This window comes from Branchiostoma floridae, chromosome 3, assembly GCF_000003815.2.
Source record: "Branchiostoma floridae strain S238N-H82 chromosome 3, Bfl_VNyyK, whole genome shotgun sequence".
Taxonomy (NCBI): Eukaryota; Metazoa; Chordata; class Leptocardii; order Amphioxiformes; family Branchiostomatidae; genus Branchiostoma; species Branchiostoma floridae.
Window position 1 is genome coordinate 20,095,249 of NC_049981.1, and position 22,859 is coordinate 20,118,107.

Sequence of the window (22,859 nt, forward strand, 5' to 3'; positions counted from 1 at the left end):
CATAATCGTAAAAACCATGGGGACACTCAATCCATAAAGGCAGGCTCTATGAGTCGGAAATATATATGATATAATGCTTATGATATGATTTTTGTATGATGGCATCTTTTTGTTGATAGCATATCATGATACGATCTTCGAAAGAGCCTGACACGTATAGCCGGCAAGCAGGCCGAGATAACCATACCAGTACTCACACTTGATTTGTTTGAACTTTTGCTTGTAATACTCTTGTTGTCATGGTCTTTTTTAATTCATTTTTACAGTTAAAGATATTATAGGAAGGTATTCAGCAGCTATGTCCACATTTTGTTGGTTAAAGAAGCACAAAAACGGTCAGACGGCTATACAGAAGAGACACAAGTGAAAAATCGTACGACGCTGGAAAAATTTTGAACATCATCCGATGCTCTGCGATGGCTGATTTTGCTTACGATTTAGCTGCGATCCACTGTGATCATCGTGCGATAGGCGTAATATGCCATCGCAAGGACGTCGTACGATTCTTGTGACCGGGGCTTAAGTGTATTTGTCAGATATGCAAGAAATACTTGAGGTGTACTCACATGGTTCTTTTGCGGATGTAGACAACTGAGATGATGAGTACACCAATTGCAATGGGGATGGTGACCGCTAGGGCCACAACTGTCCCGTGGTTCATCCCAGAAGTCTGTCCATTCTGGTCTTGTTGCTGAGTTGTTTCTTGCATCACTGGTGTACTCTCTGCAGCTGTGTTAGTGGGCCCTACATCAGGTTTTGTTGCTGTGCTGTCCTTGCTGGTGGTAGAGAAGACCGTTGTAGTGCTTCTTGTCGTTGGCGCTGGAGGCTCTGTACTTGGGGTTCCGGATTGCTCAGTAATAGTGGGTGTAGTTTTTCCCTGTGTAGTTTCAGAAGCAATAGTGCTACTTTTGCCCTGTGTTGTTTCAGAAGCAGCAGTGCTAGTCTTGTCCTGTGTAGTTTCAGAAGCGGCATGGGTTGTTTCGCCCACCGTAGTTTCAGAAGCGGGAGTGGTTGTTTCGGCCACCGTAGTTTCAGAAGTGGCATGGGTTGTTTCGCCCACCGTAATTTCAGAAGCGGGAGTGGTTATTTCGCCCACCGTAGTTTCAGAAGAGGGAGTGGTTATTTCGGCAACCGTGGTTGCAGAAGCGACGGTGGTAGTGATGTTCACCGTAGTTTCGGAAGCGGTAGTGCTGCCTTCCACAGATTCAGGCGTAGTTGGGGAGGTGGAACTGTTGGTTTCTGCCGTTGCCGTGGTAACAGGGGGCTGCCCTGTCGTGCTTTGTGAAGTGTCGTTTGTCTCTGCCGAAGTCGAGACTGGTGATGTTGTCGAAGAGCCTGTAGTCTGGACTGTGGGTTGAGGCGTGGCGGAGGGGGTTGTAGATTCAGGCGTGGTGTTAGCAAGAACAGGTGTGGTGACTGCGGCAGTTACTGTTGTCGGGGAAGCGTCGGTGACATTTGGAGTGATAGTTTTACTGGTTGTAGCGGCAGACGTAAAAGCGGTCGTTTCAACCACAGCGGTGCTTCCCTCTGGAGTCGTTGGTGTTTCCGTGGTGGTTTGTAGAGCTTCTGTCGTTAGTGAAGTTTCAGTAGTTTCGTTGGCTTCTGAAGTAGTCGCGCCGTTAATGGGTGTTGTGGCTATGGTTGTTAGGGATAGTGTGGTGTGTGAGAGAGTAGAGGGAACACTGGTAGTGTCATTGTCAGGAGTGTTGGATGGAGGAACGGTTGTAGACATCGGAGAAGATTCATTAGTGTTAGGTGTAGTTTGGAGCTGTGTGCTGGAGGCTGCAGTACTGCCAGTGGGTGTGCTTGGTGCTGTGGCAGGGTGTGGAATGCCTGTATCTGAAGTATTGGTTGCTGTAACGACAGGTAGTGTGTTGGTGGTTGCTGTAGCGTCATGTGGTGTAGCAGTAGCTGTAACGGGTTGAGAAGTGGCTGTAGTGCGTGAAACTGTTGAAGTAGTAAGAGAAGTGCTAGACGCGCTTGTAGGTCCTGCACTGGCAGTAGTAGAGGTGTTATTGCCGTCTGCTGTTGTGTCGTTTCCATCTCCGGTAGGTGGTAACGACGTGGTATGGGCCTTTGAAGATGTTGCAGTTGTGGTGTATGGTGATATTGCACCCCCTGCCTCAGTAGAAGTCGCAATGTCCGTGGTACTCGTGCCTGGAATAACATACCACACTGGTTATTTCTCTCTATGGTTATCTAAAGGTACCAACCCCAAATTATGTCAATATAATTTTTAAATACGACAGGTGTAAACTGCAGTAGTGCTGAAAAGAAACGCCAGGAGAGTAAAATCCTAATTTTACCAATTACGGTACTCATATACCTTCCCCCTACCCCCACACGGCCTGGAGGTGAAGGGACCAGGTAGCTAGGTAGGTACATACCGAAAACCATCAGTACGTGACTTCCTTCTGCCATATCTAATCATATCGCCTAGCCACACGCGCACTGACTGACTTTTCAAAGCTTGAATGTAGGACAATGACCAGAGTACGAAGTGATATTACGCGTACGTACTACCAACCATGCTGTATGGTATGGTATGTACGAATCATATACACTGACAACTGTCAACAATAAAGATTTCCATGTTCATATAAAACTCAGAACAGCGACCTGTGTAATGTTCAAGCTTCGGTTTCTAGGTAGATGACGTGCCCATCTGAACCTAATAACAAATGACCCGACATATATATGGCTCGCACTGAAATACAACATGTTTTTCCGTGCCCTAATTAATTCACTTCTGGATTTACGTGTTGAAACCGTATACAAGTTCGTCGTTTTCCTCTCCACACAGCCCGTGAGCCATAGATAACGTACCGTCCTCGAGAATATCATTGACAAAGATCTATACTAACGTTAGTATTACAAAATATTATCCCAAGCACATGACCCACTGTAGATCGGCACCAAAATGGCGGAACTTGTTTTATAACAGCTGTAAGAAAAGCTACACCGTACCTGTGATCGTCAGATGCGCTCCGAACACCACAATGACAATAAAAACAGCTTTCATGATGGCTACAGTTTACTTGGATCGCAGCAAGGGTCCAAATGTCTTCTCGTGTCCCTCGGGGGACAGCGTTGAGTGTTTCTGAGTGGCCCGTCTGTTCACCTGCTCACCTGTGAGTCAGAGGCGGACTGTACTTTGGTCATCGGACTTCCTCCGCAACGCAAGCAAGCAAACACACGTCACTCCGCAAATGTTTACCGTTAGGAGGTTGGGTACGTTCGGGTAAAGTAGAACAAAGGGGGAGGCTATAGATAGGATTGGGTTCCGTTCCTCTGGTATTAGATATGACCGAATCCTTTACTGGACCTGAAATAAGAGGCCCGGGTAGGGATTCGCGTCTGTATTATTTGTATAAGTAGGCGGGGAGATGTAAAGGATTGCGACAGCAAAAAGAAAATAACGATGTCCCGTTATTTCAATAGATGGTCAGATACAAAACGGCCTCTAATGTTACAGGATGTTGATCGGGTTTACTTAATGGGAAGTACAATTACAAAGTTCAACTTACGATTAATGACTTCTTTTATTGGGCCAAAAGCCGAAAAGGAAATGATTGCGAATTCGTGAACGACATGAGCACAGTGTTTCATTTTCATGCGTTAGATCATACTTGCATATTTTCAACATCCAGAGCAGAGACATATATGGCTTTATAGGGTACACGAAGCGTGATGTCTAATCTGTGGAGATTTTTCTTCCTGGAATTCGACTTGTACTTTTCATGTTGTATGGCTCTACACGTTTCCCTTATTTCCAATTGGTGACAGCCTCTGGATTTAAACGGCGCAAAGATTTGCCTAAATATCACAAATATTGTTAAGATGATTGAACTCATATAGTAACTGGCAGTAAAAAATCTGAACTTGAAGGTACGCCTTGTTTTCTAAGATAAAGGATTACAATTTGACTACGTTATGTGGGTTCGATTTGTTTTCATAACCGTCTTTATCACTTGCTCGTGGATCCATTTTGCAGGGTCCCTTGGATGCCTTCCATGAATTCAAGTCAATATAGCGTTACCGCGACTGGGAACCAATATCTGACTCCAAAGACCAGACTGATTGTTTTTAACATTCTTTGTTCCCTTCCTACCTTTCTCTCTTTCTTTAGGCCATCCAGTCAAGTTAGCTCAAATCAGTTCGTGGAGGATGCTACCCCGTGGTGGCGTCATTTATGAGAAATTAGAATCTATAACGCATAGTGAAACGTGGAGTGTATGAATCAGGAATAGATGAAACCTTCTGTAGTTTGACACTTCGATGACAGAAACGATATGTGAAACCAATTAGCAAAACCATGGCTTGGATAGTACTTTTTGTAAGTTTTCTTGTGATTTCGGGTTCGGGTTTCATTATTGTTACGTTAGCATTGTTCGCGAGCTTTGACATAAACGTCTGTTATGACGAAATATTCTTAAGTCCAAAAATGAAAATAAAAAGAGTTTTTCAAATCAATTGCTGTTCTTGTACTAAAGGCAACCATGGTCCCCGACCCTCTTGATGAGGATGGGACTAGGTGAGAATCACTTTTGACCTTCCGAAAGTAAGTTTGGTTGTATCAAAAAAGCTCAATTGGTCTCAAAAATAATCTATCCAATTCGCATTCGAACCACAAGTGAAAGGGACAACCGGTGGAACAAGTATAAACATTTGTAGGGGCCTAGGACAGACTCTACTAGGAAAACTCAAAAGGCTCGTAAGGTTTTTACAAGTTTATTTCGTAAAATGTTCTTTTGTGGGACTGGTTTTCAGCTTTTTCGCCGAATCAACACATAACTGTCCATAAATTTACTTATTGATGGACAAATTTTTTTTGCTGGCAATCTACCATCGGTGCAGTCAGCACAAGTCGACGATCATGGATCAACAGCGGCCTCTAGCAATTCATTGAAGTACTGCGCTACAATGTTAGCTATTGTGTTTGTTGTACTGCATTAATATTTTTCACCGCTACATGGCGCTTTTGATCCAGTGCGCTTTTTCATACCAGGCGTTTTCACCGCTCTCATACTGAAGCAAAAAAAATATATGTCATAAATATAGGAGCGGGATTTCCTTGTTTCCTGTACAAAGAAAACATAATATCAAAAGAGAAAATATTGCCTTTGAGGTTCAAAGAAGATGATGGAGGGGAAGGTGTAGTAACAAAGTGAGGTTAGCTAGACAGAGAGAAATAATCACAATAACAGTGACGTGGTTTGTCATATAATTCCCTCACTTTATTTGTACATAAAGTTTGGAGTGTTAGCTGTTAAAAACATGAGTACAAAATATGTTATCTCCTTATGATTTTGTCTTTACATTTGTGTTGATAATAGCTTCAGGTAGATGGTCACAAAGAATAAAGTACAGTGTCCATGGTCAGGCTTGGACCAAGAATGATGCATAATACGTGTTGGATTCCCTTTACGTCACCTGAGAAAACATTTTTTTTAAATTTCTTTATTTCATTTCAATAAACATTACAAAGACATACAAAAGACATGTACCACAACGTGGATGGATACATACAGAGAAGGAAAGAAAACATACATTTCAGGGGAAAATGTAGCAGTAGTTGAGAAGATTTGGTGCCCCTAAAGAAGAAAATGGTAAGGACATAAATGTCAACAATGGAATCAGCTATTCAAATTTTCAACAGAGGCGCATATTAAGCACCTTCAGAATATTCTATGGAAGCCTGAGATACAAGCAGATGCCTGTTGGATATTGTGAAATAGTCTAGACAGGAATACCTGTGTTGAATGTTATCAAGTTATGACATAAATGGTATCTACAAATTCAACATTAATTTATGTATTTCATAATTAACATTAATGCTTGACAGATGAGGGTGTCAGAGGGTGGTTTCTTTTCCGCATGGCCTTCTTTGCTTCAAAGTACTTCTGTGCGCTGTCAGCGCCGGAGTCCTCTGACAGTGCGTCTATGGCCAGGCGAACGTGCTGTCCAAGGATGTAGAAGTCAGCATCCGCTTCCAACATGGCGGCCGTCACGTGAGAGTTCAGTAGAAGCTGTCCGTGTCTGGGTATACAACACAACAAAACAAAACAAAACAACACCATGTTACCGAGACAACTAATCACAGCAATGACAAAACATTTCTATATTCTATAATGACATACAGTTCTAATCACATAATTTCCAGACATGTGGAAAATTAAGAGTCGAAAATAAAGTTGTCATTGACTATCACTTCAAGCCTATATAATATCATTGTTATCCCAGAACAGCATAACACTTTCAAGTATCTCAAATATTTACTCTTCTTCTTCTTTCACTGTGATGTCCAGCTACTCTACTCTACGTAGTCCATCCCCACATTGTGGGGAAATGATATTTTAAACTTTACCACAAGCTAAGCCAAGCGCAAGCGAGTCACTGTTTGTTGTCATCGGTACAGTTATCGGTCTGTAACGTTAACGTTACTGCTGTAGTATCAACTGCGATCGCTGTCTAATGAAAAGAAGCCACAAAGTTAACGTTATGTTTACCTGCCAAAATTAAGTAGAACTCTGAAAACCTCTGGGTCTCTGTCGATCTTGTAGACACCGTCAGCAGGCCTGGAGAAGCCAGAGTCTTCGGCAAGGAGTCTGTCGAGGAACTGGCTCTTGAGACGAGCCAGGGTGGTGCGGGTGGTCTCAAACATCGTCCCACCCACATTCAGTCGGACCCAGTCGGACTCTCCATCCTCCGCCATGTTTATCAACCTCGCCACTCATGTCCCTCCGCGGGGTCAGTAAACAATGTAGTGCCGTTGTGATAGAAAGAATTCATTTCACAAGTACAAAACACCCTAAAAATCACTGGAAGTGGTAAAGTTGAGACATTTCTGTGCAGAATTGATCATTATGTTGAGTTTTTGTCTTGTACCGTTACGCGGAGTAAGCTGCCTTTTATAGGTCAAGATTTCAGACAGAAATAGCCGTCCCAGAGGATGGCTGACCCACTTACTAAAGTGCGCTACCATTTGGCTTTATTAAGACTATTTAACCGTGGTGTTATATCCTCCAATCTATCAACAAGCATCTAACGTTATCTATTTATCTCAGCGTATCTCGATGGCTCATTAAAGGGACTGGCGTACACATATACGTTAGCATTTTGCTCGTGTAACTGATAGCTATTCAGCACCAAGGATGTTGCCTTTGTACAACGGACGTAATTGTTCTACCATGGACAGCACCAATGCGGGAGGGACAGGACCGGCTGACCTAGTGCCCACTACTCTGGAAAGAACCGAAATCACTCAATCGTATGGTCAGTAAGGCCACACCAATATAATGATCTGGTTCTGAGTTTATTTTTTTCTGATTTGGAGAAAAAGATTGCTTGCAACATTAATTTGACACCAAGGGCTGAAGAAGTACAAAATAATGTATTTTCATTCTACTTGTTTTTCCATCTATCATCAATATCAATGTATCAAAACGTACAGGTTGGGATGTTTAGAGTCTGGTGACTATTATTGGTCCTGTGTTTACACCTGTGTCTATCACAGAATGCCAATTTCCCTCCTGTCCCTTACCTCTTTAATGTCATGAAAAACTGGGAACAACATGAAATCCAACTATTGTGTCAAAAGTCTCTTGGCTACTGACCAATTCCACCAAATCTGATCTAGGTGAATGTCTTCTTGCTTGTGTCGAGCCTTTGCAGCCTGGTGACAGGATGGCTCCACATACATCCGTCTTCCCTCATTGCCTGTTGTCTACTTTAAGGCCAGTGTCCTTATGAAAGGTGTCTATGTAGATTGTTGTTGCTCTCCCTCTTTTCATTTCTGAGAGTCCAAGGCACTAAGTCAGCTACAATTTCTTCTCTATTCCTAATGCTGAGTCCAGCAAACTTCAGGCTACTTGTCCAAATTCTATTGAGAGTTTTGCTAGACAATTTTGTCTTTTCATTGCTGATAAGATAATGAAGAAGTCCTCTTTAAAAGGAATGACAAAACATCATCATTTGCATCTGGATATAAGTTTTAATTCCAAATCTAGCAGTAAGAAAATACTCTATACACATGGTAAGTAGTCACATAAATATCAGAGGGCTTAAATCATGTAAGGCATCACTACAACCAACAAGTTCAAACCTGTAGGATACCAACACAACTTGTTGGTATTTATTCAAGATTTAGGAATGGACATGCTTAGTAAATTTACCATTTTATGGTAGTACTTTTTTTTCCATACACTCATTTTGACATTTCAAAGCACTCTGTAACATTTAGTAGAAAACAAAGGTATAATTCTTGGTATTAAGTCAATCATAAGATTAGAATAGCCAATTCTGCTGGTAAAACATATACATTGTAGTATGTTTCAAATTTCCTTACAAACTTTTTGAACTATCACTTGACAGTGATGTTGGGTATATCTTGGAGACAGGTACTGACTTGTCTGGGGATGCTTGCATGCATTGATGTGTAGCATTTGTTATTTTAACTTTTCCTGACTTTCGAAATTCTTTCTATCATTGGCCACTGTCAGATCAGCAATAAGATGCTAAAATTGCACAGTTTCACAACTTGCTGACTTGCACATTGGGTTAGAGGGAGTCACAGAAGCAGACTGAAGAATGAACTACAATGGATCAAAGAGTGAACTTTTGCTGACAAGAAAACATTATTGTCTATTACAAATTAGGAAGTTCATTCTTAAATCTGCATTCCTGAGTTATCAACAACCACAACATTTGAGTTAATTTGCTTAGTATATAGTACACAAAACGTAGGAGAGTTAAGATATTTTTTTCTTTCAGATACATATTGTAAGACTCTGCCTTGGACATACATTTGTATCAACAAGACAGGGTATATGTATATATATAATCACAGCTATGTACAAATAATTGTATACACTTAGGTACCTTATTAAAGCGATACTTTACAATCATGTTCAGCCGCTAAAATGGCTGATAACATCTATGATACATCTGTACAAGTTCCAATTCAAAGACAACAGTTTTCAAGACATGCCTATAGACAAGGTTGAAAAAGTCCGACGTCAAAAAAAATCACCAAGACAAGACCACTAAGAAAACAAAAGTATGTAACAGGTAAACAGAAGGACAAAAGCAACAAAACAAAAGTTGTCCTTTCTCAAAATTCTACGAGGTATTTTGTGTCGTTGCTAAGAGGTTTTTTTTGCTTTGCTTCATTTTACTACTTAGGAACTTTTGATTGTTGATGCTTTTGAGTGGCTTGTGGCTATGTAACAACTGTTTTGATTTGCAATGCTGTACTCTTCCCATAAGCTCGAGAATGTATCAAGAGCTTTTAGATGTTGAATATATCTGATGCATGAAAGTTTTGTGCAGAATGTGTACTGTGTTTCACATTTGAAATCCCACAAACAACAATGAGGATAGCTGCCAGTGGACTGTAAAGACATGCAATGAGACAGATGCTATGAGACCTTGAATGTCTATTTCTAGTGGCAGTTGGAGGATACCCGTAAAGAGAGCAGAAATCGGTTGAAACAAACGGCTCGGATGCATTCCTGACGGCATGATTTAACAGGAATGCGCTTATAACACCAATACATGCACTAACATATAAGTGGGTAAGCAACGAAGCAAACCCAGAAACCAACATTGTAGATGGTCCTCCCAGGAAGAAGTGGAGACAATGAATCAATTAAAATGCAAAAATTCTGTTGCTGACAAAAGCTACGCAAGTCTTAGACATATCTGAAATCAACCAAATGAATAAGCAACATAAATAGGCTTGTAAACACAGTCCATAAGTCATTTTAGCAGTACATTTTCAGAGTATAGGGCATTAGGGGCAACGTTATTACAGCCTCTCGTTAACACTCCATGCTTCAGCATTGGTTATAACTGCAGCCTGTTTTAGATATTTTGCTTTTCTTAAACACTTCTGGAAAAGCTTGGTTGTCATTAGAAGGTGGCCTTGTTCAGAGAAAAATGCTCAGTAGCTTTGGCCATGAAATGATGAACATATCACAAAACTTTTGACAAAACATTAGGTTCTAAAACAACTTTCGAAGAAGGTGGGGTGTTGTAGGGGATACAAAGTAACTGGACATAAGAAGTGTATGCTGCACTGGTGACCCCATGTTGCCCCTTCTGAAAATAAGAGTATTGCTATGATACAGGACTTGGCACTTGACAGTGAGAAGTAGCAGGAGTTGCAGCGGCACCACGGAGGTTATCTGACCAGACTGCCCAGCTTCCCTCGCCCACGTGCATACGGGTTGTTGCTGGGGCTCAACCCAGAGTGACCTATGGGGGGGGAAAAGTAAAAACAAAACACAACTTTCAGTCAGAAATGCTCCCTTAAACAAGAGTTTGGAGACACCACATTTCCATGAAATATCCTGCTTGTGCACATGACTTTCACATCTGCATGATTCGTGCTTGGTTATGTAGACTAACTTATACAGGTGGGGCAGAGTAACTTAGTACATGACTGTGTAGTATGGGAGTTGAATACCATTCTGTAACAGAATCTACGGTGAGAAAGAAAAAAAAAAAAGAGAGAGAGGCATTATATAGACAGATACAAACTATTCCCCAAAGACGAAGGTCTTCCTTATCATACACCCAGTATCCAGCCATATTATAGCTGCCGAGTCTCTTCTGTCCTCTCTGCAAATACCTGGTCGTATTAAAGCTCCCAAGTTACTGAGAGGAGAGAAGAGACTCAGGAGCTATAATACGGCTGGATACCCGGCTATTTATCATAGGGAACCCTGAGACATGCAGACAACCCAGCCCAGTGGCTCACCCCATGAGGATGTCCTCGGGATCTGGAAGTTCTCACTGTTGCCCCACTCCTCCTCATCCTCCATCTCCTCAGGATGATTGACATGTGGGTCCATCTGGGTAGCGGAGCTTGAGATGCCGTAGCCCACCACCCCCGGGATGACTGGGTTCCCTGGGAGGTAACACGGGGAGGAGGCGTTAAGAGACAGGGCATGCATTTTTTACTTTTTGTAGCCTTTTATACAAACATGACAACATTACAACTCCAAGCCAGAAAGTGGACTTCAATGGTCATGGCAATTAACAAGTAGGTAAGAAAAGTCTTTGCAAAGCAGTTTGATATATGAAACATTACTGTGCATTTATCAAGAAGTTACTATGTAAGTCTGTAGATACCCTGTCCAGTAAATTCTCAGTGTCTTTCCAAAACCACAGTGTTGAGGTTACTAACCTAAAGCTGACCCACTCGTTCTGAAGTTATTATTTGTCCCCATTGGAGTAGACGAGCGCCGAAGACCAAATGGGGTGTCCGCCTGTAAGCAAACAAGGAAACGTTAGGAACAGCCTCAACTGTCAAGAACACAGCTATTGTATAGTTCGGTCTGGCCCCAATTCTGTCATACATGTACATATATGTGGGATATTTTTCTTTAACACAATTTAACAAATTAACACAATGTTTTTTCTCAGATCATTTTTAAGTAGGTAGACAGCGTAGCCTCATTATAGCCTAATTGCTTTGTACTCCATTGCATTACATAAAAGTGTACTTTTATATTTTTCAGTCAAACAATAACAATGAGCCACTAGGGCCACCTTTATCTTTAAGCCTATAATTGCATACCCTGAATGTGTGTGTGGTGTTGGGCCGCGATTCCGGGCTGAACTGGATAATTTTTGACGTTCTTCTCCCGTTTTCATCAATGACGGCACTGGATGCTCTGGACCCCAGACCCTTTTTCGCCTGTAGTGTAAAACAGAATGTTAAAATCTGGTCTTCCCCGTACGAACTGCCAGCACTGCAGTAATAATGACTGCAGTACCAACAAATTCCAACAGGAGGTGCTCTACCTCTGTGGCTTATCTGCACACCTGTTTGCAGTTCAATTCATCCCATAGACTTTTTCACAAAGAGTCTAACAACTTTTAATTGCCATAAAAAAACTTTAACTTTCTATATCAGCAAAAATAATGTGCACATAATGTACAAATCCTGCATGTATGTTTCTAAGGATTGTCCAAAATTCTGTAAAACGTACAAGAGCCAAATTTAGCCTTTCCACAATCCTTTAAGTTATGTTGGTCATGTTACATACAAGGATATAGTCAAGGATTATTCTAACCTGTACTACTTCTAATTCTTATCTAATCACACTTCTACCTTCATCTTCATCTTCACATGATTAAATCTCTCAGTATCATGTATCTTTTCTGAGCAGCCCAAACACGACCATGTCCCGACACTGACCTTGGCGGAGGCGTGTGGAAGGCTGTTCTCGAAGGCTTCCTGCGGGTGGGACAGCGGCGGCAGGTGCTTGTTGACGATCCGGTAGGTGCTGGTCAGCTGGGGCGACAGCACATGGGGCGGGGACGACAACCTGCTGTCTGGTTGCCTGAAATGAGACCAACGTCTGCTATTAGAAAACTTATTACATTACATGGGCCTTACTGCCTGTCTGTACCAATTTGCTGGGTGATAGAAGCTGTACAATGTATAGAACTGGAAATAGAAATACCGAAGGGGAAATATAAATCCTGAGGGGAACATATAAATACTGAGGAGGAAATAATAATACTGAGGGGGCAATGCTGAGGGGAAATATAAACATTGAGGGGGAAACATAAATACTGAGGAGGAAATAAAAATACTGAGGAGAAAATATAAATATTGAGGGAGAAATGTTGATTAAGAGTGCATTAGTGCAGAAACAGCAGAACCCTTACAGTCTTGTGCCCCTGATGCCCACATCTGCATCCAACGCCGGCGTGCGCGATCTGTCATAGTTGGGGATGGGTGCCAGTCTGGCCACTCGACCCCGCGCCGAAGGCTGCCTGTACCCGTATCTTGTACTGGGCGGTCGGCCCCGTATCCCGCTCGCTATCATCATGGAGGAGCCGGCACGCACGGGCGAGTCATCACTGCGCTCCCTGCGGAAGAGTTGGGCATGGGTCAGTTGAGCAACACACTAGCTACCCTACCCCCACGTACCTGTGGACATGGGTCAATAGGGCAACACACCAGCTGCCTCACCCACACTAACCTCAATGGGAAAAGATAAGTGGTCAACTAAGTACCCAACTAAGATAGGATATGATCAATTAAGAGGATGTTTTAGCAGGAAACAATATTTGTCTATTGTGTCCATTTGTACCTCATGCACACACAGCATATTTGTGTCTAAACTTTTAAATGATGTACAGATCACAATTTTTCTTTTGTTCAAACCACTATGGTGTTGGAAAATTTTTAAATGTACAACCACTTGGGTTATGCTTCAGTGACAACATGAAACAGTTAACATACACCAGTTGGTCGCAGACACAAATTTGTTTGATGAGAAACTTACTGGAAGGAAGTGTTTGCCCTCTCCAGGATGGGCTTGGTGGTAATCGTCATGACCCCGTTCAGTGCGTTGTAGTCCATGAAGGACGATGTGGCCAGGGTGCTGGGATAGCGGCCCTGCACAGGTACAAACATGATGCAGTTAAACAGAACTCATGCCTTCATGTAGTAAAATTTGTTACAAAACTTAACTCTGCGCTGTGAGTTTGAGAAACATCAACTACTGAAGGAATCAGTACAGAAACCTTATTTCACTTTTACTGTTCCTGATTTACTGCTTAACACTGTCTAATGTATCTTCAAGAAGCTAAACAACAAAAAGACCCATTGTGATGTCATAGAGATAAAGCCACAAGTCCAGAGAATTTGAGCCAGACAGGGAACTGTGCAATCAACTTACCAAGTCAGGTGAACTTAAAGGGGAAGGGCTAGCAACCCTGCTACTGAAACAGCAAGGAACCTGCTACCCTATGTGATACTAGGCATAACAGATGAGCTGTCTTGCTAACAGTAGGACATGTGAACCCACCATAGAAGGCCTGAAGCCACTGAAGCCTTCCCGAGAGGGAGGTGGCAGCTCCCGCAGGGGGAGGGGCGACTCCACATCATCGAAGTCCATCTCTGCAAGCTGCTTCTCAGCCTCCTCTGCAAGGGCACACACAATGTCTTTGAGGCAAGCAACGTCTTAGATGCATTCTTAAACAACAAACTCTTGCCCAACATCTGATGGTGACTTAAGCTGCATAAGCAACGAGTATTGACAACTATCCTAAGACGGGTTACTTTTTCATGGTAAACTTCATTTTCTAAAAATGCACTATAATGCTAGTTAACCTTTATCCTTGGGGCAACCTATCTCTGCTGCTCTGCATATCAAGTCAATGGATGGTGGTTTCAAACTGCAATATTCTAAATATTTCTTTTGAATATTCAACATACTGCAATTTGAAACCAACTTCCATCAACATGATATCCCTAAATACTGTGTGTTTAAAAACTGTGGATATAGGTCAGCCAATGGATAATGGTGAACTAGCGTTATACACTTTGATAACACTGTGACGTAGTTAACACAATAATGAAAGACCTAGAATGGAAATGACTTTGTACTAAGAAGGATCACAAGATGAAAATCTCACCCCGCAAAGCCTGGTCCACTTGCACCTTCAGGGAATGTCTGATCCATGAGTTGACCTCTGACCAAATCATGGCGAAGATCTCCGCTCCCAAGTTGTCCTTGAACGATGCGTTGGGCGTGATTGGGGGGAGTCCTAATCTTTTTCTTCGACTAAGTGTGTAACGTAGTTTATAATCTGTCCTAGAGTCCTCATCTCTGTGGAGGTTTAAAAACAGAAGGACTTTTGTTACTACTAATATTACAACAATAAACTATAAGGTTGCAACAGGCTCAGAAAAAAGCAGCTTTCCCCACAGGCTACTTCTATACATACAACAGGAAAATTTATCATGGATCAAACTTTGAGAAGGAATGTACACTTACACTTGTCTATTACTTGTATCGTAGGCTAAATATTCTTCTACATATCCGTCACACTCAAATATTTCCTCTTCTAGGTATGAGAACGGGGAGTTTGGCGAGTTACTGCGGAGGGCAGCTTCAGGAGGAGACAGCACGTCCAGGTGGGTCCCCTGGACAGCAATCCTGGGAGAGGAAAAACATCAGGATGATTCTAGCATCATCTGAACATCAGGTACAGATGTACAGAGGCTTAGGTACCTACACAGGGTACCTATACCTGAACTATTTAACTTCAATGATGACAGTAATATGAATAAACTGCCAATAGTTAATCTGAACTTCAGTTGTAGAGAACCCATTCTTTCAAGAGAATCTCGCATCAAAGATCATATGAAATGTTTCCATTGTCTTCCTTTTCTATATTTCCATCTTTGTGGTAGAAGTAACATATTTCAGCAATGAAAGTCACAAAGATCCCTGTATATACTTGAGTGTAAATCTATTAAAGGTACAGTACTGGTAGATTGATGTTCTGGTACTCTGGACCTGAACACAACAGCACAACGCCCTGGGTGGTTTGCCCCAACAAACTAGGGGTGTTGCCCAGTATCATAACAAGAACAAGAACAAGAACAAGAACCTGTACCTGAATGATTTTTGCTGTATTGTACTTGTGCACAGCCCTATCACAAACACATGAGCTTTCCTTTCTACAGGTTGAAATTACAAAAAAATTCCTATCCATGCTACAATAGGAGGTACTGTGGAAAAGGGAAATTCATCAATAGCTTTTGTTATGGATTCGTCTGGACGATGTCACCAAAATATATCTTAAGGCAAAATGACCTAAAATTTGTATGGGCAGCTCAGGGATATATCTTCACTCTTTTAATCCACTCAATGTTCAAGCCATTTACACCAAATCTATTAGCAAAAAAAAAATGCTGAGTGGGCTAGCATTGTAAATCTTTTGCACTATCAAGAAATTCATTTCCAGATGGATTTTGTTACATTCATATGTTTGCGATACCCTTGACGAAAAGCAATAGCACACTGAGACTGTTTTACAATGGGGTTTAAAAAAAGCTCATTACTGCACCATGCTTACTGTTGTGGTGGTCGCTAGGATACGGAATTATAAAGTCTCTTTGATGATTCTCATGCCCCAGGCACTAATTTCATGGCATTGCATTTGTGATTAATAATAAATAAAAGGCCTGGAGCGCACCAATGTGTGTTATCACCATAGATAAATGTTATCATTATTCAACCGTAACGTCACTCTTGCCATGGATACCATGCTTATGTGAATGTTCGGATTGTGTAAGGTCTGCTCATCCTAAAATCAATTTTGCACAGCTAAAAATGCAAAGAAAGCCATACAAGCCACTAACATTCCTTTCATGAAATACTGAGTCATGGGACTGGTGCAAAGGCTTGGTGAGTAGAGTGTTGCATTCAGTAGGTTGTGAGTTGGATCCCAGGCCAAGTCATACCAAAGACTTAAAAAATGGTACATGTCACTTTTTCTGCTTAACACTCAGCATTTGGAGAATAGAATGGGAGTTGTACACACACATCAATGTACAAAGTTGTGTGGCCCAATGGCTAAGGAACGGGGATAGGCACAACCTTATGCACCATATATGATGCCGAAGGACAGACTTACCCCTGCAGATCATCCATGTCCGCCATGTCTGTGACGACAGTTCCCGTGGACGGACGCGCCGTGCCTTCGCTGGGGATATGCCGGAAACCCTGGTCCTGAGGCTCCAGCAACTGTGCACCACATATTCTGGGATAGAAATACACGTAATCAGAACACACATCAACATTATAACAAAACTAGCAGACACTAACTTTAAGGTACTTTCATAATGCTTAAGTTGGGCAAGGCTAAATTACAATCATCTCAAGCGGCATATTACCACGACAACTTTCCACCAAGAATTGACCACATATTTGACATTTAAATACTACCACGCAACTTTTATTTGTACATCTGACAGTTGATTCTGCCAAAGCCTATCCAAAACTACTGTAGGTGTAAGGAGCTTTAGAGCCTAACCCCCACTTCAAAGAACTGCCAATCAAAGAATACTGTCTCTGTGAGAATCTCACCTGAGGTGAGGGAACATGGAGACCCACTCCTTGCACTCATTATAGATCTGCTGGTTTCCCTTCTGCCGGCCTTCGTACAGCATGTCGTCAATTTCCTTGAACATGTATCGTACCTTCTGAGAGGCCTGCCTGTCAAAATCCTGCAAAAACATGGAACACAAGAGTTTGTACATGTGAGGGCATGATGCATCTGAAACAGGCCACTGTAAATTTGAGAGTCTGGTAACTTCGAATATCTACTAGTAATTAAATGTAAGTAAAATATCTGTAATGAAGACATCATGATATTGAGGGATTACTAGGCATGCTCTTTCCAGTGACATGTGAAAATATGGCCGTTACAGTATAATCACCAACAATGTGAAAATTGAGGGATTATATTTTTCCAAAATTTTGAATTTACTGTAAGGGACTAGTGTAAGTGTGTGTGTGTATCATAGCTCACATTCATTATGGTATTTTCAGTGTAATTATCTCCCTACATGTCTTCCCAAGATTGTCTTGAGCACTGAATGTTAAATATCCTAAATGTAATACAATTCAGATATTAACGTGTTGAAGACAATCTTGAGAAGGCCTCTATAACAACGTTTTGGGAGGTGGCGGTATAATGACACCTGGTGGAATTATGCGAATGTATGTTATACACCTAAGCGATAAAGGAACCAATACAGTACTGTCAAATATGATGGTCCACATTTTGTTGGGACTCAGATTAATTCAGCAAGCTCGAAATAAGTCCCACCAAAACTATTTACTTGCTACAGACAACAATGTACGAACCATGTATGTTGTGGTTTACATTCAAATTGCCTTTGGAAATCTGTGTGGAAGATATGTCTGGGATCGACTGGCCCATACCATAGATTCCTCTGTAAGTGTTAGTCTATACTGTTTAGACTTGTTGTAACAACAACCTTTAAAAGCTCGCTGTGTTGGTCTGTCAAACATGGTTACTAACTTGTTTTCCTGTATTTTGGGAAAGTCTTTCTGGTTTAATGTCTTTACTCTGTTTGAACTGCACAACCTACAATTTCTGTAAAGTGCAGGTTGCACATGGGCATTTTGAGCCGGTACACTGTTGCCAGGGCTTACATACATAAACAAACAAATACACACCCTATTCTTCCTATGGCTTGGTGATACAATACCACATCACATCCCCTTGACTAAAATACTAACAAAATTATAATTAAAACATTGCCTGTTTTTCCGGAGCATTGAGCATAACAGTGCTCCTCATACTCTTGTACTAGATTTTATATCTTATTGTCAGTATCTTGCATCAGTTCTTTGATTTTTTTTATTGACATATCTTGTCAAATACTCTACAACATGTGTATGTGGCATTGGAGGGCTGAGCGGTTAGGCTAGCGAACATGAGATCTAGAGATCACATGTTCAATTTATGGCATTCCTGGCCAGACATTGTGTCCTTGGGAAAGGCAGTTTACACAACTTTTTTCACTCAACCCAGGTGTAGAAATGGGTCCACGACGTATGTCAGCGAGTAAAAGGGCCTTCCAGTACTGTGTACTAAATACAGAGGATAACAACTCACGGCCACTACAGTCTCAAAAAGGCTATAAGACTACCTTTTCCTTTTATTCCACCTGTGTTGTATTCAACTGGATATTGTAAGTATCTGACAATTGAGCCATTGGATTGACTTATCTCCTGTCAAGTATGTTGTGATGTTACATCATGTATATGTTGACAATTCTTTTTTGGGACTGAAACAAACACATTTCTCACATGACTGAAAGCTATCAGGACTCGAAATTCATTTTTGTGATTAGGTGCACTGGTGCAGCCAGCTTAAAAAATTGGGTGCACCAAACAATTTTTGGGTGCACCACTTAAATTTAAGTAATAACCTAATAATAAAAGTTAGTTACAAGCTATCAAATTCTTAAACAAGTACCATGACGGACATTTTTATTATCTTTCTAACACTTAGATGTCAAGAATATGATGTATATTAGTATACTTTGATATCTTAACATACATAAACCTAAGAAAATATTTGGGTGTACCCTGTGCATCCAAAGAAAATAATTGGGTGCACAGCTCCAATTTTGGGTGCACCTGGGTGCACATGCACCCAGTATTTTGAGCCCTGGCTATGGATTATGGGTAATTTCCTTCGTCCAACACACATTTACTGTCTCAGAGTTAAAAGCAAGTCTGCCACGTACAGGGCCTAATTGTATTGAACAAGAGCAGAAAATATCTCCAAATGATGTACAAAGATAATGATTACCCAAGTAATCCCCACCAACATTCCCTCCAAACACTGTGGTAAATTCAACATTAAGCCAATATAAATGAAACCTTACCAGGTGATCACACCCCCTAGTCCTTAGTTGTCTTTCAAAATGTAACAAACTCATTTGGAGAAACCCTCTATCACCAGTGTACCTTGGGTGTTTTTGTCTTTACATTTTAACCTGGTACAATTTGTATCTTCTATCATGAATTTTTTGTTGTTGAAGATGATCAAAACTGAAAACAAATTCAATAGTGAAAAATGTGTAAATGTACAATGTACTTGGATCTGCAAAGGACACAAATTAGCACATATTCTTAAAAGTTTTTTAAACTGTTCCTTTGCATATAGCTCGTAGAATAACCAAGAGACTCTAATGTGCTTCAAAACAGATTTATGACCCATAAATGCACCTTCATAAGACATTAAGAGCTTTAGTCATTTCTGAAGAACATAAGGCTATAAATTATGCATAGAGGTCACTGACCCGAGCCTGCTCAAAAAGGTGTTTTCCAAAAAGGTGTGCACTGGTGACAATCAATGGATGGTTGATATGTGAAAATTACCATTTAAGACGTGCGCAAAGGGGCTGGTGATAGTCACTTTTTGAGGCTGTATAGGCAGTGGGTTGTTACCCAATGTGTGTAGGAAATGGTATTGGAAGGAACAGCATCCCGATCCTTCCATCGCCTTTTACCTCCCCAACTGAAGTCAGGCACCCATTTTTGAACTTTGGAGAAGTTAGCAAAGTCGGGATAAGTGACCTTTTCCAAGAACAGAACATCTGGCCAGGAATCAGACCTGTGACCTCTCGATCTCATATCTGCTCCACCAGTGATGCCACTACCCTGATGATATTTAGGGTCAACATGCTGAGTGGATATGTACACCTGTACAGTGTCACCTAATTTTGGCCATATATTTGCAAAGGGTTCTCCACATAAACTATGATAGATAATAAGTACTGTAAATGGATTTAAGTTCGCGGGGATTTAATTTCGCGGTACCAGGACTTTTCGCGGTGGATTTAAGTTCACGGTAACACCATAGGCTGCAGTCTATTAAACCATAATAGAAAAATGTTCGCGGTAGTTTTAAGTTTGTGGTGAAGTGGTCACTGCAAAAACCGCAAACATTACTCCACCGCAAACATTTCTGCCTTTACAGTAATACTGTACACTAGTACACAGCATATTCTTGACATTTAAGTGTCAGAAAAAAATGATAATACAATAATTGACTTGTTTTATTGGGTTCAAGTTCCTGATTAGCTTGCACATTTCTAATTTAAGAACTGAAATGGAGCAGGAAGGCTTATGATTTGGGTTTGCTGACATTCTACTTTATTTTACGTTGTGCACCAAACATTTTTTATGTGCACCTTAATTTTCTTGGCTACATGTACGCGCACCAGCGCGCCTATTCCTAAAAAATGAATTTTCGAGCCCTGATATGGAACGACAGCAGAAATGCAGCATGTATGACAGCACCAGCATACCACAATGAAAAGCTACATATTTCTGATGACAGCCCAATGGACAAATACAAAGAAAACTCGATACTCACATCCTCGCCGAAGGAGTACACACTCTCTGACCCTGTTTCTGTCGTCCAACCGTTGGACGCGGAAAACATGCTCTGGTCGATGGTTGGTGACGACCTCCCGCTACTACTCTCGACGGACGGCGCGACATTGTACTGCCGTATCGCCTCGTGTACAGTCCTGATGTAGTCGTTTGGGAGGTCATCCTCCGGCTTCTCCGGTAGAGGATGGTGTGAAATCACCTGGCTTCCTCGCGAAATTCCCCGTCTGTACAGAACAGAAAAACAGTTATAAATATAGATTAACAAGACAATTTTCATGCCTGTTTTGTACTATTGGTCAAAGTTCTATGTTTATCACTGTCACTGTTGTAGGGAACTCTGTAATGTTTCCCAAATTTTCCACAACTCGCTAGAAGCCATCAAAAAAGTAATTCCAAGTACATAATGTGTGCAGTTGCAACACAGACATGAGTGGTTTCATAATGACGTGTACATGACATCAAGATTACAACTACTAACCCACAAGACATGCCCATACTGTCTCCTCATTCCTGTCCAAACTTGAGAGCATCTTCAGCAACACGGGCACATTGTACCTGACAGTGTAGGTCTGTCCCTGTAAGGCCAGAAATCCCCTTTGACCTTTTGTCTCATAATGGCCAAGGTTGAACCTGCCAAAATGGATCGAACTAACTCCTCATTATCCCATCTTCCTGGCTTCGGGATGAAAGCCGCTGACGCTGCGATGTAATCCGTAAATGACAACTTGTCATGACAACACGACAAAACACAGGCATTCCCAGGTATATATTTTTGGGGTAAAGCAACGCTTCTTAGTTCCTGTAGCCGTTTAAGGTTGTACAATGTGTAGAATAGCTAACATGCATATTTTGACCTATAACAATAACTGGGATTGGGTACTGAGCTGAAATTCTGAGCGTCACACACAGGAGAAAAATAAATCGGCAAAGAGTCTACTAGCTCAAAGTGACATTTTTGGCAGTATTTTGGCACACAATGTTGAGATTGGTCGATGTGCGCAGATACCCAAGCACTGTCCCATGTGATAAGGTAGCTTTTTAGGTGAAATACATGCTCCAGTATGTGTAGAGATTTTTTTACCTTAGCAACCTTCTGGTAATCAACACATATGGTTACAGTTTGTCAACTGTGGGACAAGGACTTTTATTTTAAGAAAATATTGCAACATCCTTGTTATACTGAATGTTAGGGACACCAAATACCAGCACAGGAGCTCCATTCCTAAACTATGATTACATCAAACAGTGTGCATGGCGTCACCCTTCACACATGAATGAATATTACATAAGGAACAGGAATGCAGAGATAAGCAGTTTATCTCTGGCTTTAGAATGTTGCACTTGTGCCTGGACCAAGCATAAACAACCTGGCTGAAATTCCAGCCCAGGTGACAACCCTACCATCATGGCTGGCTAGCTTCCCAAAGAAACACAACTTATAGAACCATGACTTATTCATTTCCATCACGTTTCTATCCACGTGAAATCCCTACGGCTTTTTGATACTGTAATTGTCTGCGCGGAGGCACAAAGACATCCCATTGTAACCGGCACGCGTAAATGATTCATACGTTGCCAAAGCATGAACTTGTTCCGATGGTTGACAATTGTATCCATCCAGATGCAAGTGACGGCATGGATACAGCCTAACATAGGCATATCTAAACATAGATATGGGCTCTGATGGCATTTCACAGAATGAAAACCTGGCTTTCAAATCATATAAATCGAAAGTACTTGAAAAATGTTTCAATTATTTTCTTTCTGGACTTCATATAATTCCTTTATGAATGAATACTTTTAAATCAAGAAGTAGCGACGATAACATATTGGGAAAGATCAGATGATGCGTAACTATTGTGTTGGCTTGGTAGGGGTTTGTATTTTCAGTGCTCTGTCTGGTTTTCAATGTTGACTCAGAGTGTTTCTTCTTTGGGAGGGCTAAGTTACACCTCAGTGCACAGCTGCTTCTCTATACATGTCATCACACACCTGAAGTGGCTCCCAGAGACTTATACTCACCCTCAACAGAACTGAAGCCTGTCTGTCCATAGATACTCGCCTGTTATACACACATCCTAATCCAAACCGCCAAGGGTA

The 22,859-nt window shown here is 41.4% G+C and overlaps 3 protein-coding genes across 4 annotated transcripts in view; all 3 read right to left on the reverse strand.

Annotated features, from left to right (window-relative positions):
- LOC118411732 (mucin-5AC-like) overlaps window positions 1-3,186 on the reverse strand; it is a 9,341-nt gene extending 6,155 nt beyond the window's left edge. Inside the window, exons 1-2 of the mRNA XM_035814214.1 lie at window positions 2,968-3,186; window positions 567-2,157 (exon numbers count right to left, since the gene is read on the reverse strand). Of these exons, the coding sequence (XP_035670107.1) occupies window positions 567-2,157; window positions 2,968-3,022 (1,646 nt within the window). The 5' untranslated portion in view covers window positions 3,023-3,186. The remainder of the gene's footprint in view (window positions 1-566; window positions 2,158-2,967) is intronic.
- Window positions 3,187-5,207: 2,021 nt separating this feature from the next.
- Window positions 5,208-6,757, reverse strand: LOC118412677 (BTB/POZ domain-containing protein KCTD17-like). Its single transcript, XM_035815688.1, has 2 exons — window positions 6,510-6,757; window positions 5,208-6,039 (listed from the first exon to the last, which is right to left on the reverse strand). Exons 1-2 carry the CDS (start codon window positions 6,713-6,715, stop codon window positions 5,832-5,834), a joined length of 414 nt encoding a protein of 137 aa, XP_035671581.1. The 5' UTR covers window positions 6,716-6,757; the 3' UTR covers window positions 5,208-5,831.
- Window positions 6,758-7,973: 1,216 nt separating this feature from the next.
- LOC118410982 (protein FAM149B1-like) overlaps window positions 7,974-22,859 on the reverse strand; it is a 37,313-nt gene continuing 22,427 nt past the window's right edge. For both annotated transcript variants that reach the window (XM_035812971.1, XM_035812970.1), the window contains exons 2-14: window positions 20,740-20,983; window positions 16,905-17,044; window positions 16,453-16,578; window positions 14,805-14,966; window positions 14,443-14,636; window positions 13,833-13,948; window positions 13,308-13,420; window positions 12,685-12,888; window positions 12,209-12,353; window positions 11,585-11,704; window positions 11,192-11,273; window positions 10,763-10,912; window positions 7,974-10,257 (exon numbers count right to left, since the gene is read on the reverse strand). In XM_035812971.1, coding sequence (XP_035668864.1) covers window positions 10,184-10,257; window positions 10,763-10,912; window positions 11,192-11,273; window positions 11,585-11,704; window positions 12,209-12,353; window positions 12,685-12,888; window positions 13,308-13,420; window positions 13,833-13,948; window positions 14,443-14,636; window positions 14,805-14,966; window positions 16,453-16,578; window positions 16,905-17,044; window positions 20,740-20,983 — 1,870 coding nt within the window. In that variant the 3' untranslated portion in view covers window positions 7,974-10,183. The remainder of the gene's footprint in view (window positions 10,258-10,762; window positions 10,913-11,191; window positions 11,274-11,584; window positions 11,705-12,208; window positions 12,354-12,684; window positions 12,889-13,307; window positions 13,421-13,832; window positions 13,949-14,442; window positions 14,637-14,804; window positions 14,967-16,452; window positions 16,579-16,904; window positions 17,045-20,739; window positions 20,984-22,859) is intronic.